Raw genomic sequence first — 19274 nt, forward strand, 5'->3', positions numbered from 1 at the left:
GTAAGGTCTGGTCGCGCGCCAACGATACGCGCTAGCTGCCTGCCATTCTTCACCGTGGACCCGGAGCCTGGAACCATCTGCTTGGACCTTCTCCTCCTACCACTACCATTCCGTGTGAGTCTGTCTGTTTGTCCTGGGGTCATGATAAGTTAAGACTGTTTAGGTAAGCCTGCCCTGTGTCCTTTCGTTTCTTCTTCTCCCTGTACATTCTTCCCTTTCGTTTCCTCTTCGGGTTTGGTTGTACATAATTAATAAATTCACTTGTTCTTTCTTTACTCTGGTTTCCTCTCCATCCGATCGCATCCGTCCTTTCTTTCAATTGAGTACCTGTGGCACGATAGGAACCGCTTTAATCAGGTTAGTCCTTGTTAATAGCTCGAATTGCGGGTTGCTAAACCGCTCGGCAATTTCCATCTTATCCGTGGTTTGAGCGGGAGTTATTTCCCTGCTCGCGGTCGGGGTTAGTACGTAGGTATTTGGGACGTCATTGACCAATCACCCTAGCTAATTCCGACCGGGAGGAGCGTCATAATTTCCAGGATTGGGGGACGGCCAGCTTAAAAGACAAGGGGATTAACCCCCCCTTGATAAGGGGAGAGCCGACCCCCGAATCCGCAACAATATTTACCTCCTGTTCCTCAGGCTGTTCTGAGGAACAGGAGGTAAATCCTGTTCCTCAGTGTTCCAAGGAATTCTTCCCAAATCGCCTTAGAATCTACGACATAAAGGTGGGTGCAGATTATGTTTTCATCGCTGTTTGTTTGTCTGTCCGTTTGTTATATACTTGGTCCAACTCGGTATATACAAGTATGTTGATCACTCCGGTTTGTGTTTGTTTGTTTGTTTGTCTGTCCGCTCACTTATACTTGCGTACAGGTCACAATTTTAAGCCGATCTTCACGAAACTTCACCAAATGGTAGAGTTCGTGGTCCGACAAAATCCTATATATTTTTGGGGTCAATAGGTCAACATAGGCCAAAGGTCATCCACTTTTATCAAATTTCAAAAATCCTCAATTTTCATCCGATTGACTTGAAAGTTGGATAAGATATACATATCGGCTAACTGAATTCAACCACCAACTAGTTTTGAGATCAGCATAGGCCAAAAGGTCAACATAGGCCAAAGGTCACCCACTTTTTCCAAATTTCTAAAATCCTCAATTTTCATCCGATTGACTTGAAATTTGAAAAGGATTTACATATCGGCTAACTGAATTCAACCACCAACTATTTTTGAGATCAGCATAGGCCAAAAGGTCAACATAGGCCAAAGGTCATCAACTTTTTTTCAAATGTCTAAAATCCTCAATTTTCATCTGATTGACTTGAACTTTGAAAAGGATTTACATATCGGCTAACTGAATTCAACCACCAACTATTTTTGAGATCAGCTTTGGCCAAAAGGTCAACATAGGTCAAAGGTAAACAACAATTTCAAATTTCTAAAATCCTCAATTTTCATCCGATTCACTTGAAATTTGAATGGGATTTACATATCAGTTAACTGAATTCAACCAACAACTTCTTTTTTTTAGATCAGCATAGGCCAAAAGGTCAAAATAGGCCAAAGGTCAACCACTTTTTTCAGATGTCTAAAATCCTCAATTTTAATCCGATTGACTTGAAATTTGAATAGGATTTACATATCGGCAAAATGAATTCAACCACCAACTATTTTTGAGATCAAAATGATTCTCTATTGAGTGCCATTTTACTTTGTTCTGTTTTGCCAATTGTCGCTCCATGAGTGATTTTTCATTTATTTGTGAACAAAATATCTCAAAAATTTGTGGACGGATTCGGACGAAATTTAGCAGAGATGTCGCGTATGTGACAAGGACGAAATGATTATATTTTGGTGAAGATCCGGATTCGGATCCGGTAACTAGAATTTAAAAGTGATTCTTCACATTGGGATAGGGCCAAAAACGATACATAGCAGGTATCTCAAAAATTTGTGGATGGATTTGGACGAAACTTGGTGGACCGGTTGGGTGTCTGACAAGGACAAATAGATTCGATTTTGGTGAAGATCTGAATATGGATTCGGATATGAGAATTATTTAATTTTTCTAAGTGATTCTTCACCATTGGGAGATCGGGCCAAAAACGATACATAGCAGGATATCTCAAATAGTTATGGATGTATTTGGACGAAACTTGGTGGACAGGTTGTGTGTGTGACAAGGAAGAATCGATTCAATTTTGGTGAAGATCTGAATATGGATTCGGACATGAGAATTATTTAATTTTTAAGTGATTCTTCACCATTGAGTGATATGGGCAACCAGGCGGAGGTATGCTCTCTACCGAGTGACGTTCTCGATGTACATTTGTTTTAAGACTTGTTAACACAGGCATCTTTGCTCATTATCGTGCAAGAACATCATTGATAAGGGTTGGGAAGGACGGCCTAGACTCCTGGAGATACGCATGCTCGCCTCCAAGCTGTGTAGTCTGGGTTCGAACCCCGACCAAGCTATAACATGGCAATCCCGGTGTTTCACAGGCAAGATGATTGATCACCGTGTGTGCTGTCCCTCGGATGGACGTTAAAAATCGCCGCTCCCGCGTCTGCGGGTAAAAAAATCGCCGCTCCCGCGTCTGCGGGTAAACATCCCACGGTGTCCATCACGAAGAGTATGTGAGCAATCGGTGACACAATGGCCAGAAAATTCCAAAATTTCTGCCCAAACCTACAGGGGGAACTGCATCAGACGCGCCCTCAGCCAATTATGCTACCCTGCAGTGTTGTGCTGCATAAGAAAGAAGAAGAGGACTATTGTTAGTAATTCATATGCGTCTTCATTGAGGTGGTGAGGCTGTTCCTCGGTGTTCCAAGGAATTCTTCCCAAATCGCCTTAGAATCTACGAGATAAAAGTAAAATGAATTGCCGAGCATTTTTACTCTAGTAAATTCGCAGTTGTGTAATTGGCAGTCAGCAAATACGAGAATCATTTTACTCGTTCGCTAGAACACTACTGCTAACTACACCGCCAACTTTGCCAAACCGCATAATAAATGCGATAGATTTTCCGGAACATAATAAAGTCGATTCAAAATAAAAAAAATTTGAAGGCGAAAATGAAACGTCATACATGATCAAATCAATTTCTTGTCTCATTCCTTAATTGGGCGTTTCTTTGATGTTTCTACATGTATTATTAACATTATTATCGTCACACTTCTGCCGCTGTTTCACTTTTCTCCTCTAAGTTAGAGCATCTATTCCCACCTCGCTTTATTGTCATTCATTGCTTCCGCACTTCATCTCTGGCTCTGGCTCTTCCGGGTGCCGCTTCACCTGTTCACGTGGAAGTTCGTAGTTTGGCGATGTCTGACCGCTTATGCCAGTCCGGAGGTGTGGATGATCTGAGTGCGGGAGACCTCGGGGAGGGTCTCGGTCGTAAACCGGGATCTCTGTCTCAGCCGTGGGACGGAAAATGGCCACCGAACAATCGACACAGGCGAACCACGAACTGTAAGTGTAAGATTGAGAAGTTGGTACTGGTACATTTGTGTAAATCACTGCACTCTTTCTTTTTAACTTTAAGTCTTTTCGTTCCGAGAAGGCTTTGCACAAAATAAAGGCAAATGTATATACTCTGTACTCGCGTATTTAAACTTAGTTTGCTTTTGTTGCTGCAAGATATATATATATAGTAAAAAAAAAAAAAAAAAAAAAATATAGTTAAATAAAAAATAAAATAATAGTTAAAAAAAATAAATATATATATAGTTAAAAAAAAAAAATATATATATAGTTGAGAGCCGCGAAACATTTGTCGATCGATGTTTGAGGGTTATTGTGTACCGACCTGTTGGGCGTGGCAGCCTGTACCTGAAATTTTAATGTTGTCGAGAGAGGTCGAAACACCGCTTGTAACTGCGAGCAGGTATGCCGGGTACTGAACGACACATGTTCCAATGACGATGCTATCATTTTTATTAAACTATATTTCTCATTGCCAGTTGATCCCAAGAACTGCCACTTGTAACTGAGCAGTGATGCCAAGGACCACACCAGCCGTTCCAATGACAATGCCTTCCCACGATGCCTGTTCCAATGATAATGCCTTCCCGCGATGCCTTCCTGTGCCGCCTGTTTGAATAACGATGCCATGTCGCGTCGCCCGTTCCAATGACTATGCTATCCCACGCTGCCCATGCCAATGATGATGCTGTAGCGGTTACCGCTGGGTATACACAATCGCCTTGCACCTGCCGAGGACGTGGCCAGGGAGCGATCACCATGCCGGGCTCGCCCAGGCCGCCCGGACAGGCCCAGACGCGCCTCTCCCGGGCATGCCCGGACTCGCCTTTCCCGGGCTCGCCCGAGCCGCCCGGGCACGCCCGGTCTCGTCTTTCCTGGGCATGCCCAGACTCTCCTTTCCAGGGCTCGCCCAGGACGCCCGGGCACGTCCAGACTCACCTTCCCAGGGCTCGCCCAGGACGCCCGGGCATGCCCAGCCTCGCCTTTCCCGGGCAAACGCTCCGGCATGACGTGTTGGAGTGTGTATATATATATTGCTGCCCGATAAACCGGCTTTACAGAGTGTGCTGGGTTCTGTACGAATAAACATGCTTTGAACTCAACCAAATGGCCTCGTTCTCTCGCCGTCCACGACTCCTAAACTGGTGACCTCGTCTCCCCCGAACGGATTCGGGGGCTGCAAACGAACACAGCGGTTTCGATCGTGCTGCCGGAGTTTTGGCACCGACGAGCGGCCATGTGGTTCGCGCACCGCGCTCGGCTCCTCCTCTACGACCGGTGGGAGGGGGGGGGGCGAGCCCGCTCCAGGACCCTCCGAAGGAACGCAGTTACGCGATGTGGGTGGCACTGCTGCTCATCTCTTGCGCGCGCTCTGACGTTAGTGGCACGGCTGCTTCGTTACCTTCGCGCGCACTGCTGTTCGTCACCTTCGCACAACTTCACTCTACAACTACAGCCGCAACTACTTCTCCGACCCTGCATCCTCGGGAGGCCCGCGAGGAACCTCGGCAGCCTCCCCCGAGGACTTGACCAGCCCCACGGTCGGCTCATCCCGGTCCTACGTCCCCCCAGCGCTTCGCAAAGCGGAGTACGTCGCGGCGAGGCCGCCCCCCGTCCACGGGTCCCCTGCCGGTGCAAGTCGATTCTGGAGGGGCGCGTGTAGCGGTTACCGCTGGGTATACACAATCGCCTTGCACCTGCCGAGGACGCGGCCAGGCAGCGATCACCATGCCGGGCCCGCCCAGGCCGCCCGGACAGGCCCAGACGCGCCTCTCCCGGGCATGCCCGGACTCGCCTTTCCCGGGCTCGCCCGAGCCGCCCGGGCACGCCCGGTCTCGTCTTCCCAGGGCTCGCCCAGGACGCCCGGGCACGCCCAGCCTCGCCTTTCCAGGGCTCGCCCAGGACGCCGGGGCACGTACAGACTCACCTTCCCAGGGCTCGCCCGGGCACGCCCAGTCTCGCCTTTCCAGGGCTCGCCCAGGACGCCCGGGCATGCCCAGCCTCGCCTTTCCCGGGCAAACGCTCCGGCATGATGTGTTGGAGTGTGTATATATTGTTACGGACACGGCTAGGATGTTGTTTGCCGAGCGGATGGCCGCCGCGCCCGAACAGTTACCCCGACTAACCCGATTCCTGAACGTTGGCCAAAATCGCGCCACAGATATTCAATGGGGAAAAGACTAAAGCGAAGGATGTGAAGAAGAAGAAGACAGAAGTAGGGAATACGGATATAATTTATTTTCTAGGAAGGATAATAAAATAATTTACAGAAGAAATCAGAGACACAGTGAAAATCGCTAGCTTATCTAAACAGGCTTAATTAATACCCTGGACAAGACACACAGAACAAACTCACGTACACGAATGGGGAAATTGCAGGCAGGAATGACAGGAGGTGGGTGGCTGGAGGGGGAGGAAGGCACGGAGCTGGCTGAAGCTTGATCCCGCACGGGACGTCGGGCTGGACCTCGACGGCCGCCGATGCCACCGATCCTGTCGTGTGCGCGGGGTAACGGGTCGGAGCTGCTTGGTGGAGCCAACGCTGCTGGTGGGGGGTCTGGCGTGACGGGTTCTCTCTCCCTCTCTCACAACTCCAGGACTCTTTCTCTCTTTGCTTCGCTTCGCCCCTTCTCTCCTCTCTTTCTTAGTCCAACCCAGTCCAACAACTTCCTCTCTTGCTTAGTCCAACTCTTAGTCCCACTCAGTCCAACTCTTAGTCCAACAACAACTTCCTCTCTTGCTTTCGCGCGCGCTCTATATAGCGCCTCAGGCGATCAAGCCGCTGGTGTCCAGGACACGCCCATCGGTCAGCTAGCCTCGGCCCTGATTGGTCGGCACGGCCCTCTGGCTCCGCCCTTGATGACGATGGGCGGGCACGCCCAGGAGTCGGCAGCTCCTCCCCCTTCTTCTCCAAGCCGACCTCGTGGCGAATGGAGTCGCGGAGGGAACAGTTGGCAATTGTTGGAAGGGGAATGTGAATGAAAGGGGATCTACTCTTATTTCACTTGGTGCAATGGAGTATTTAAATTAATGGAAGACACAGCCTTACACTAATACACATAATAAGGATATAACTACTGAACAGGGATATATGGTGTCCTTCGTGTATGCTTTATGGAATTAACTACGGGAACGCCCTTTGATCTTTATACAACAACAATTGCAGGAAGGAGGGTGACATTTTACAACTATTCACTACACAACAATAAATTAAAAAAACATTCTCATATCCACAACAATATATTGCTGCCCGATAAACGGGCTTTACAGAGTGTGCTGGGTTCTGTACGAATAAACATGCTTTGAACTCAACCAAATGGCCTCGTTCTCTCGCCGTCCACGACTCCTAAAATGCCATCCTGGGACAAGGCCATCCCACTCTACCTGTTCCAATAACGATGCCATCCTTTTTCGTCATTTTTATCAAACTATATTTCTCATGGCTCGTCGATTCCAAGAACTGCCACTTATAACTGCGAGCAGTGATATCTGTGTGAGCAATTACAAAACTGCGAGCCATGAGGAATAAAGGTTTTCTTTGCCTCCGGCATTGAAAGCGACCCCCTGGCATTGCTTTATATGACCTTTATATACGTCGTGTGATTGGACGGCCCCTAAGAGAGAAGAATTAAGGAATCTGTGTTGGCAGGTTTGTTTTGAGGGTGCATAATAAATGGTTCGGTTAGGGTTAACGGGTTTTATTATTAATTCATTTCGTTATTTTGATTGTTGATTCTTGCTGTTTTTGCTTCATGTAATCCCTCCCCCGAACATTTTTTTTTTTTTGTTAATAAATGTACCTGGTCTCGGGTTGGATTCTACCATTTCTGGTTGGCTCGTTTGGCTTAGGCAGATTTTTTTTTTTGATATTCATTTTTTAATATACTCAGTTGAGGCTCGTGTAAGAGCTAACACACATATATAAGGGGTGTTGCAAACCTTTTTCCCTTTTTTTCCCCCCGAGGCATGCTTCCTTTGATGCACGTTTGATGCACAACCGTAACGGGTTCTCGGGGGAAAAAAAGGTAAAATGTTTTGCAACACCCCATATATATATATATATATTGTTATGGTTTTTAGAACCTTCACTTTGTAAAATAATAAGCCTTGTAAATAATTCCCTGTAAATATCCCCATCTCCCAAAGGTCAAAGGTCGCACCCTAGTTAGGCCATATTGCAACACATAGGACACCATAGGAACCTTCTTCAGTTATTTCATTAGTATGTGTTTCAGGTAAGGCTCTGTTTCCAATAGTTTGACTCTGCGTTGCATTAATCAAATAACCTGGGCCCCTTTTCAAATCCCCTTCATTTTGTGGCTTGCCTCCCTCCAAAGTGTATTGCGCGTCTCTGCCAGCCGCAGTGCTGGCTCCAAAACGCCATTAACCATGCGGTCAGGCTGGAGAAAAAGGGGGAGGAGTTGTCGGAGCGAGGCGTGGCCCCATCAACGTGTCACGAAGGGAGGAGCCGGTGAACCCTCGCGACCAATCAGGGCCGAGGCGTGTTCACTGGTAGGCGGACCTAAAAAGCATGCGGCTTGATACGAGAGCGCGTGATAAAAGCGTTCGCGTCGGACTACTTCGAGAGACGAGAGGAGAGCAGAGAGGGAGAGACGGTGAGAGAGTCAGCCCGCTACCGCGACAATACTAACCGCACTGCCTGCCGGGTTTCGCCACGAACCAAAGCGTGGACCGGAGTGGAGCGTGAACCTGGAGCCGGACCTCAACGCCTGAACCATCTGCCCAGACCTTCCTCCCCTGCCATCTGCCTGGACCTTCTCCTCCTTCCTGCTATTCCCCTTTCATGTAAGTCTGTCTGTATTGTCCTGGGCGTGATATTTAAGACTGTGTAAGCTTGCCCTGTGTCCTTTTGCTCTTCTTATTGTATATGCCCTTCTTTCATTTCCTCTTTTAGTTGTATAGTAATAATCCATATTTGTTCTTTCGTTACCTTTTGGTTTCCTCTCGTCCGATCGTCTTTTTCTTTTCTTCATTGAGTATACGTGGCACGACTAGAACCGCTCAGAATCGGGTTAGTCTTATTGCTAACGGCTCGGGCTTCGGATTGCTAAACCGCTCGGCAATTTCCATCTTGTACGCGGTCCGAGCAGAAGTTATCTCCCTGTTTCACGGCCAGGGGTAGCACTCAGGTATTTGGGACTTCATTGACCAATCACCCTGGCTGCTCCCGACCGGGAGGAGCGTTATAACTTCTAGGGTTGGGGGAATGGCCAGCTTAAAAGACAAGGGGATTAATCCCCCTTGGTAAGGGGAGCGCCGACCCCCGGATCCGTAACAATTGGTGTCAGGAGTGGGATTGGAGCCGAACCAAATTTTAATCCATCTTAAAAAATTTGGTCAAAATTGCGAGCGACCAAAATTTTTATTTAACATCCTAATTGAGTCGTGCCATGGATAGTCAAAGCGATTGGATGCCGGTGGGGGAGATAGAAGAAGGGTTAGAGTCAACCCAGGACCCCAGGGAAGAAGTGGGAGCAGTGGAAGAGGGGGTTGAAGAAGGTGCGGTAGAGGGGGTTGCAGGCACACAAAATGGCGGCGCCTCGCACGTGGCAGCGAGGGCCGAGCCCGCAGCACCTGTGAATCTGGACCTCTTTATGGCGCAAATGATGGGGTATATGGAAAAGATGGCAGACAAATCCAGCAGGGAAATGAATAAAATGGGAGAACAATTGGGCAATCAAATTGGGGGATTAAGGAAAGAAATGGGAGAAATGAGGGCCAATAGAGAGGGATTGGAAAATAGATTGGGTGAGCAATTGAGAAGTAAATTTGAGGGGTTGGAAGTAAATTGGGAGGATTAGACTAAATTTGGGGGATTAGAAAATAAATTGATAGGATTCGAAGACAAATTAGGGGGCCAATTGGAGGGCATAAATGGTCAAGCCCAAGAAATTAATGAGGGGCTGGCGAGGGGGCAAGCCCTGTATGAAGCAAGGGAGTGTGAGAGGGAGGTTAACCGCAGGTTGGGCGGGAAAAGTGCAGGGGTACGCGACGAGGTAGCGCGACTTGAGAAGCGCGGGTTAAGCGAGCTGGAGCAAAGCGAAGTCACTTGGACCAGGGTAGAAATCGCGACCCGGGGTATGGGGAAGCCGGCGACCGCCGAAATAGCGAAAATTTTATTGGCGCCAGCGGTCATCGAGGGAAAAGAAAAATAAAGAATTAATAATAGTGGAAATTGGGATTAAGCAGACGCCGGACTTAGAAGAGCACTCGCGGGGTGAAGAAATGGAATGCATGCAAAGTCTGTGCTCGCATCATGATGCCATGCTTAATAACCAAAATGAAAGTTTGCAGGTGGTGGAGCGAGGAAGAAGAAGGGCCAAGGTGAGCCGGGTGATATATGGTGCTAAGAGATTTGGCGGGAAAGTGTTTAGCGCCAAAATAATTTTCGCGCGCTTGGGATTCCAGCGTAACCCGGGCGTTTGTGGGAGGTCCGTGGTGTGCTGTGTGAATGGCAATGGCGCGCGTGAGAAAAAAGTGTGCGCCGAGGAGCGAGTGTATTACAGAGAGCGAAAGTGAGAATGAATGCACGACAGAGTGTGATAGTGGGAGTGAGAGTGACACGGAGAGTGAGTTGGTTGTGGCGAGTGAGAAAGAATGCACACCTGGGTTGGTTGTGGAGTGCATGATTGGGTGTGCGGCGGGGGATTGCACACCTGTGGGCAGGTGTGCGCTGCGTGGGTGGATGCTGGAATGCACACCCGTGGTGAGTGTTACGGAGTACGTAACGGAGGAGTGGTGTGCAATGGAGTGTGCGAGTAGGATGAGTGCGCAAGACGGTGCGTGAGAGAGGTGTGTTATGGAGTGTGCGAACAGCGAGTGGTGTGTAACAGAGTGCGGTGGTGGGATTGAAGGCATGTGTGGAATGCATGAGAGGCGCTGAGATGCCTGGATGGGTGAATAAGAGAAGGAACGAGTGGTGTGAGCATGCGAGGGAAGCATCGACGTTGACCGGGACAGCGTTCAGGCCGACGTTTAGCCGACGTGAGCTCTCGGTGCGTGGTGTTTTGTGTGCAGCGGGAGCCGGCGGGGATCGAGGCGGCGGCGCTCCTTCACGGAGCGCCATGCACGATTCGGGCTGGGCCCCGCCCTGTACGGTCGGTACCGCGCTTTGCCAGGCAAAGCGATCGGCCCGGTTCGAGAGGTAGCAGTGGTCGGAGCAGCGCCCCCTTGTGGTGGCGGCGCTCCGGCCGGGCAAGGCTGGGCCATCGTGCTTGGGAGGCAAGGCCTTGCGCCGGGATGGTGCTTGGAGCCTTAGCCCGACCAAACCTCCTCCCCTGAATCCGAATGCCGGACGGACCCAACCTGCAGGAGACCAAACCACCCGCATTCATTGCTCGGCAAAATGGTATATGGTGTAGAGGGATGGTAGATCTACCATCCCTCATCATATACGGGGGCACATGAGCTATAGTTTTATGGGGTATGGCTGTACAAACTAGCCCGGGAGGGTTAGGTTATTGATAGCATCTAGGAAATTACTATAGGTAACTAGATTTAAGTAGTGACTTTTGTACAGGTAGTAGGGGACGTAGGTAGAATTAGATAGATAATAACGACGAGGGAGTGCATATAGTGTAAGGGATGACTGGGAAGCACGAGTAATAGAAGGGCAGTAGTCAGATTAGATGATGCAGTGTGTTTGTAGTGATGGTGATGAAGTGAGGCAATGCTATTGAGAATGATGTGTGCGTGTGTAGGAAGTGCATGAGCAGAGTATTGTGAAAGGTGTGATTGTGCACTGGGTGATTGACTTGCTTGGTGGCAAGTGAGAATGGTTAGATGGAATAAATGGAGTAGGGAATGAATGGTGTGGAGTGGGAGTGGGAGTGTGGAATACGTGGAGTGGAGTGTATGGTGCAAAAGAGTGAATGGGGGAAGGATGGACCCCCTTCACGAATACCCGGGGAGGGTAGTTTAAAAGTAGGTAGAGGGAGTGGGTAAATTGTGGTTGGATATTGGCATCTGTGGTGCGAGAGTAGCAGAGTACTGCTTGAGGGGTGCATTAGTGAGATAAATTGGCTGGGCGTGTGGCCTGTTGGTGAGAATGGTTGGTTGAGCACTCCGCCACTGTTAGTCTGTCGGCCAGGTGAGGCCGCAGGTAGGCTTTGGGAGCCAGGTAGAGTTAGAGTTCAATGGGGCCCGAGGATCCGGAGGACGGACCCGGGTAGCCCAGTGCAAGAGAGGGCACCGAGGGGGTGAGAGAGCCTGAGGGCCTTCCCCAGGTAGGTTCGGGTGAGGAGCAGGTAAGCTCGGGAGGCAACTGCAGTGGTGGAGGTGCGCAGGTAAGTAGACCTGCCAGGGGAGCCACATGGCCCAGCCCTGAAATTGTGCGAGGGCACAGGGAGTAGAATCGGGGGAGTGAGACTCCAAATTGGTGAGCGCCACAGTATGTGCAATGGGAGTTCGGTTCTTAGAACCACATCGAGTAAAGATGGCCAATGGTTTGGCAGGGAAAGACCCTGGGTAGAGTAAAAGTGTTAATGTCATTTAGAAGGTAGATAGGAGAAAATGTCTTCGCACCAGCCGCATCCACTCATTAAGGTGACAGGACTCCACACCACATTGTGCAAATGTTTGGTTGGTTGTAAGACGCATCATGACGTGGGGGTGACATTGTGTTTGTGGTTCCATCTCTCCCTCCTTGCGAGGGATTGATGAGGAATTGGGATTGATGGCAAATTTGGTTTAGAGGGATTGATGACGAATTTGGTATTAGGGGAGATATGGGGAAGACAGGACGTAGAGACGAATTTGTAAATTGTGTAAATACGGGGTAGGGGCAAGGGTAGGTTAGGTGACGGGGGGGACGTACGGTAGGGAGGAGCTTTCTCCGCTCGCTCTCCAGTGCACCTCACCTTGCATTGCCTTGTTTTTGATGTGTACCCTTGCGCCCTTGCACCCCGCTAACCCTGCTTTGTCTTACTTCCCCACTCATGGACCGTGGTCTTTGTGTGCCGAGGGGAAAGTGTGCAGGTGTCGCAGTTGTGCGCCCGCACCCTCGCTGCTTGCCTGCTTGGACTGATACACCACCTATGGACCACACGTTCTGTGCCCAAGCCCACCATATATGGACCACACGTTCTGTGGCCTGGCCGCTCTGCTGGCGCGAATCATTGCTGCCAGCATCTTGCTTGCAGACCACGGTCAAGGTGGCACCTATGCCAAGCAGGTGGACCACCTTAGTTGGCCCCTGCTGGCCATAATTTTAAAAAAAAGTGGACGCGGTTTGTGCCCTTTTTATTGATTAAATAGGCCGCAAGAAAGAACATCAAGACGCCAAGAAACATCGGCCCAGCAGCCATCGGCCCAGCGGAGAAGACACCAGTTCATTTATTCAAAATGTGTATGACTGTGCATTTGATGGTGCTTTTTGGTGGTGCTTTTTGTGCTTTTTAGTGCACTTTATTATTTGATTGTGCATTTCTGTGCATGTGGGTATGGTGTATCGGTACAGTGCAGTGGATGGCATGAACTTTCCTCTTTTCAAAAGTTCTGCTTTTGCTTCCCAAAAAGACAGGTCCTGGGTGTAGTTTTGTAAATAATCAAAATAGTGTTCTTTGTAAATAATACTCCCCACCGTAAATGTTTAGTTTGAAAATTAATTCCGCAATTCGGTTATTCTGTGGGCGTGAGTCAGTCAGGTAGAATGCAACGCAGCAGGCGGGACATATCTAGTTTTAAAAATGTCGCACTCAGGGTGAGGTTAAAAGTAGAGGGTAACCACACCTCAGTGTCACACTAAGTTAAAGTTTTGTCGGCACGGGACGTGCCTGGCGGAGAGGCGGGTGCAGTGTTGCGGTTTTTAGAACCTTCACTTTGTAAAATAATAAGCCTTGTAAATAATTCCCTGTAAATATCCCCATCTCCCAAAGGTCAAAGGTCGCACCCTAGTTAGGCCATATTGCAACATGTAGGACACCATAGGAACCTTCTTCAGTTACTTCATTGGTATGTGTTTCAGGTAAGGCTCTGTTTCCAATAGTTTGACTCTGCGTTGCATTCATCAAATAACCGAGGCCCCTTTTCAAATCCCCTTCATTTTGCTGCGTAGCCTCCCTCCAAAGTGTATTGCACGTCTGTGCCAGCCGCAGCGCTGGCTCCAAACGCCATTAACCACGCGGTCAAGCTGGAGAAAAAGGGGGAGGAGTTGTCGGAGCAAGACGTGGCCCCATCAACGTGCCACGAAGGGAGGAGCCGGTGAACCCTTGCGACCAATCAGGGCCGAGGCGTGCTCACCGGTAGGCAGACCTAAAAAGCATGCGGCTTGATATGCGAGCGCATGATAAAAGCGTTCGCATGGGACTACTTCAAGAGGATGAGACGAGAGCAGAGAGGGAGAGACTGTGAGAGAGTCGGTCCGCTACCGCGACAATACTAACCGCACTGCCTGCCGGGTTTCGCCGCGAACCAAAGCGTGGACCGGAGTGGAGCGTGAACCTGGAGCCGGACCTCACCGCCTGAACCATCTGCCCGGACCTTCCTCCCCTGCCATCTGCCTGGACCTTCTCCTCCTTCCTGCTATTCCCCTTTCGTGTAAGTCTGTCTGTATTGTCCTGGGCGTGATATTTAAGACTGTGTAAGCTTGCCCTGTGTCCTTTTGCTCTTCTTATTGTATATGCCCTTCTTTCGTTTCCTCTTTTAGTAGTATAGTAATAAACCATATTTGTTCTTTCCTTACCTTTTGGTTTCCCCTCGTCCGATCGTCTGTCTTTTCCCCATTGAGTATACGTGGCACGACTAGAACCGCTCAGTCAGGTTAGTCTTATTGCTAACGGCTCGGGCTTCGGATTGCTAAACAGCTCGGCAATTTCCATCTTGTCCGCGGTCCGAGCAGAAGTTATCTCCCTGTTTCACGGCCAGGGGTAGCACTCAGGTATTTGGGACTTCATTGACAAATCTTATATATGTTTTAGCTTGTATACAACATGGTTGCCAGATCACATGACCTAATGAATTATATATATAAAACGATATATATATATATATATATATATATATATATATATATATATATACATATATATAATCGTTTTTTAAAGGCCATTTTTCCCTGCTGCCTTAGCCTTGCGGGCCCCATGACCTCATGGTTCACTTTTTGAGGCAATGTTTTTATGACCAGATGCACTTCCTGACGCCAACCCTTAGTTGCCTCTTACGATGCGCAGGGATACAGTGTACCTATTCTAAATCGGGGTACACACCGGGATCATTCATCCCAGCAAGCTGATTCTCAATTTGCCGACCCCGGAAGGATAACAGGCTGAGTCAACCCCCCTGGCTTTAATTCAGCAATCGACCGGGATTCAAACTCAGGATCCTCGGATCCCAAGCCGGCACCCTAACTGCTAAGCCAACACCAGGCTAAGAGCTAACACATATAACATATAATAAAGGGAACAGGAGACAAGACGGGGAGAGAGAGGGAAGTACAACATCAGTAGAGAACAGGGAGATCTGTGGAAGGGAGAGGGCTGGGGTGGGTACATGGGATAAATATGAAGGACACTACAATGACACTCAGGAAAGAAAACGGAATTTGAAGGAGGTGGGTTTGGGGTGAATTAAATTGGTTAAAAAAAACTGGTCTCGGGCCTTGCTCGCAGCCCAATGCTCGGTCAAGTTAGATACGTTGCGAGTGTCTATCGGCGCTTGAACTGGTTAATTCTGTGATCCTAATGAGTACTGTAACATAGCAAACAGGCCCATGAACTTACACGGAGCTGTGGACTTAGCTGGCGGGAGCAGTCGTTTTGATACGACCAGTGTGACCCGAACGAGGTAACCAGAATAGTCTAGCAGGTGTAACAATATGATCGACAAGCCATGTAGAATATGTTAAAAATTTTAACATCATCGGTCATGTTTTCTGGCAGCCATGTTGGATTGAAGATAAAACCTTTAAAATGTACTTTTCTGCAACCACTTAACCGATGACATTTTGGTTATCAAACTTTTATCCACTTGGGTACTCGATGGTACATTTAATTTCACATCAATTGGTTTAACGGTTTGACAGAATTTTAAAAAATGTTTTAGCTTGTATACAACGTGGTTGCCAGATCACATGACCTACGACATTTTAGTTATGAAAATTGATTTTAGCATGGGGAGTCGATCGCATGTATAAAGGTTCCTTTTTCTATCCAATATGGCTGCCACACCACCTAACGTCCTAACCGATGATGTTATAATTATCACTCTATATGCCGCAAGGTTAGTGGATCATTTCTGTAAAGTTTCGCTTCGATCGGTTTTAAGCGGTTTCAGAGAGAATTAAAAAACTATTTTCCTGCCATACCACATCACTGTGGAAGGTGTGTGTGTGTGTGTGTGTGTGTGTGTGTGTGTGTGTGTGTGTGTGTGTGTGTGTGTGTGTGTGTGTGTGTGTGTGTGTGTGTGTGTGTGTGTGTGTGTGTGTGTGTGTGTGTGTGTGTTTTTGTGCAGGATTCTGTCATCTGTCTCTTGTGTCTTTGAATTGATTTATTTATTTTATTTCTTAGAGACCTGATGCACATCAACAACAACAACAACATGCATTTTAAGGCCATTTTCCCTGCTAGAGCGGGGGTTAGCCTTGCGGTCCCCATGACAATCTTCTCCATCTTGCCCTATTTTCTGCATCTCTCCTTGTTAACCCCCTTGCCCGCATTTCTTCTTCCACCATCTTTAGCCAAGTCTTTCTCGGTCTTCCCCGTCCTCCACTTCCTTCTACATTCATTTCCATCACCCTTCTCAACCAGTCACTTTCATCCTTCCTCAACACATGACCAAACCATCTCAACCTGTTCCTCTTCACAGCATCAATCACAGGCTCTATTCCCATCATCTTTCGCAATTCATCATTTGTCTTCCTCTCTCTCAACGATACTCCGCACATCCATCGAACCATTCGCATTTCCACCCTTTTAACCTTCGTTGCTGCTCTACGTTCATTACCCATGTCTCGCTCCCATAAATCGTAACACTTCTCACGCAGCATACACCTTTCCCTTCAGCTTCAACGACACTCCCCTCCTCATCAGCACGCCACTCAGTTCCCGAAACTTCTTCCATGCACATCTCACTCTAGCAACCGTTGCCGAGTCTGATCCACCTTCTCCATTCAGCATGTCTGAGGTAGCAAAATGTTTTCACACCTTCCAGCTTCACGCCGTCTCCAAGATCCAACTCAACATTTCCTCCATCCGCAGCTCCCTCTGTGCACACCTTACACTTGAATGTAGCTGCCACACTGGTTAATGACCCTCTCAGACCACTACATTTTTGATGAACCCACTCAGCGCACGCACATTGTACATTGAATGGAGTTCACTCCGACACCCTTCCGACACACAGCACAGGGCCACTTCCCAGTTCTTTCCACCTCACCACATGCTTTACCACTTGCCATCACCTGATGCACATCATCATCCAATTTTTGTGATCGTGATGTGACGTGACACGATCCCAAAAGAAACACCAATTTTTACCGTGTTGATGGTTTTGGTTTGATTGATAACCCTTGGAGGAATAACTTGGTGATAATCCTGAGTTTGGTAACCTGTTGTAACCCAGTGTCATAAATGTAATTAACTCGACAAATTTCAGATAACCCTCAAATTTATTTATATTGATCAGATAAGGAATTTGGCCAATTCAATTATAACGTCATAATTCAGGCACCGTTAACATTGCCATCAAATGTTTTTTTTTGATAAGCTTGTTCCAGCATGTACCATTTTGAAGTCTCTGGTAGGACTCGGCCATGGTTGCAACTGAACATGGAACATGGTTGGCTCAGACCGGACGCTCTAAACATTACGCCAGCAAGTCTGATTGTGAGGTGGTTGTCAACCACTGACTTATTAATGGGCCTTTCTTATTACCTGTAATTCTGTACAATAATAACTCGTATGTTATTAACAAGTAAGACTGTGCAACACGTGTAAGACTGTGCAACAGTTATGTTTGTTGTACTCTTTCTTTATTGTACTTCCTCTTCGGTGCACTGTGAAATATCCCTCCTCTGTCAACCAACTGTCTGCTCGTGGTCATTTGTGTGTGCTCTTTTCCGTGTTATTATTTCACCTTGCTCGGTCCCGATCTACCACGGTAGTCATGGTGGTAACTGAGGTGGTAATTCTACGTTTATATATGTAGGTCGTTGCTTTTGAATGGTGATATTTGAAAGTGCCGTGAGTGGTGACCACTCGCCTTGTGAGGTGATCCACTTTGTCCACGACATACCCGTAAAGACTTCCGATGGAGTATTGTGAATTCATCCATCGGAAGACTTTTCTTTTTGAAGACTTTCTGTCGTTGAGGAAAGACATGGCTGCCATTGAAGGGGTTCAGCATAAAGCTACCAAATCAATGCAAGGGTTATAACAGTAAGATGTTCTCCATGTAGAAGCCGCCCATATGCCTGTTTCTCAAGACTACGTGGGGTAAGGTGTTCTATGAAATTTCTAGTTTAAAATGCTTCTCAAGTCTCGACCACCATTTGCTTGTGCTCAAGCAATTTTCCTTTGTTCCAAAATGGGCCATCGATTTATTAGCAGTGTGACGTGGATGCACTTCCTTTGTTGATGAGGTGAGAACCACCCTCGATGAGCTATGACTAGGCCAAATTTGTCAGGACTTGTGTTCAGCCATCAATTTACTTTTCCCCCTTTTAAAACACAGGGATCCAAAGTGACAATACTGTAGATTATATGCAGATTAAAGTGACAGATTTCACAATGAAATGCAAGATGCATGTTAATTAAATAACTTTCACTGTGTAAAAAAAAAAGCAGAGGTGCCATCTCCCCCCCCCACTCCCCCCCAATCCCAACCTCCTTTCTCTTTCAATTGAAACAACATGAAGCCTTGAATGTTGGCTTCAAAAGTTAAGTTATTCATGAAAACTAAATGAAATTAGGGTGGTGGTGGAGGGTGAGATGAGTCGATTTGAGATGTACAAATAAATGTGCAATTCTATATTGCAGCTAATGGACTTCTGCAAATGTCACAAGAGGACCTTCAGAACAGATTCGAAGAATCTCGTGGGGTGAGAAATGTGCAACTGTTTACTTTTTCAATCAACCATTGAAGAACCGACTTTCTTTCGCGTGTTTGATGGTAAAGATCATTTTGTGTAGCTTAATGGTGTCTTTTGTACAATCAATCTATAAATATAAAGGCCCGTCCGCAATGACGTGGGGCCTTGGGTTTTTTTGTGACTTTGGCAGGTCATTGAGGAACTAAGATGGCGGTTAGCCGCTGCAAAGCAAAAGGAGGATGACAGTGCTGTGGTTCTCCAAGTTTTTCAGCAACAGGTAAGATTACAAATGGATTTAAGAGTATGTGTGTGTGTGTATATATTATGTCTGGTGGGGAGTGATATGTAGAGCAGGTAGAGCTGAGTAGGTAACATGCTTCGAGGTGTCGCGGTAAGGAAAACTACCTTGTAATTTCATGTGTAGGCGTTTGTCGGGTTAAAATGTATACTTGTGAATCTACCAGGAGTTTCGAGTGATAAGTAGTGTAGGGATTAAGGAGTAGCGCCCTTGTATGTCTCACCTGGTTAGCCAAACCTTTGTCCCTTTTGGCACTGCACACCACATAGACATTCCGACGGATCCTTAGTGCAACACTAAATAACGCCCTCCCCCTGACATGACTTAGGAAGAAACCAGGCCAGGACACCGCCAATGGGCGCCGCCGCCATTTACACCCCCGACAGGCCTATCCACCTCGAATAGCACGCACTATGACACCAGGAGCAAGGAG

The 19274-nt window shown here is 47.8% G+C and overlaps 1 protein-coding gene across 5 annotated transcripts in view; it reads left to right on the forward strand.

Moving 5' to 3' along the window:
* Positions 1-19274, forward strand: part of CCDC125 (coiled-coil domain containing 125) — a 94871-nt gene that overhangs the window by 23874 nt on the left and 51723 nt on the right. For 2 of the 5 annotated variants that reach the window (XM_078784112.1, XM_078784097.1), the window contains exons 3-4: positions 18491-18552; positions 18734-18820. In XM_078784112.1, coding sequence (XP_078640238.1) covers positions 18508-18552; positions 18734-18820 — 132 coding nt within the window. In that variant the 5' untranslated portion in view covers positions 18491-18507. Of the gene's footprint in view, positions 1-2944; positions 3486-18490; positions 18624-18733; positions 18821-19274 lie in introns of those variants that run through there. The other 3 variants (XM_078784095.1, XM_078784103.1, XM_078784119.1) reach the window with 3 other exon arrangements.

This window comes from Myxine glutinosa, chromosome 1 (genome assembly GCF_964187855.1).
Source record: "Myxine glutinosa chromosome 1, kmMyxGlut1.1, whole genome shotgun sequence".
Classification (NCBI taxonomy): Eukaryota; Metazoa; Chordata; class Myxini; order Myxiniformes; family Myxinidae; genus Myxine; species Myxine glutinosa.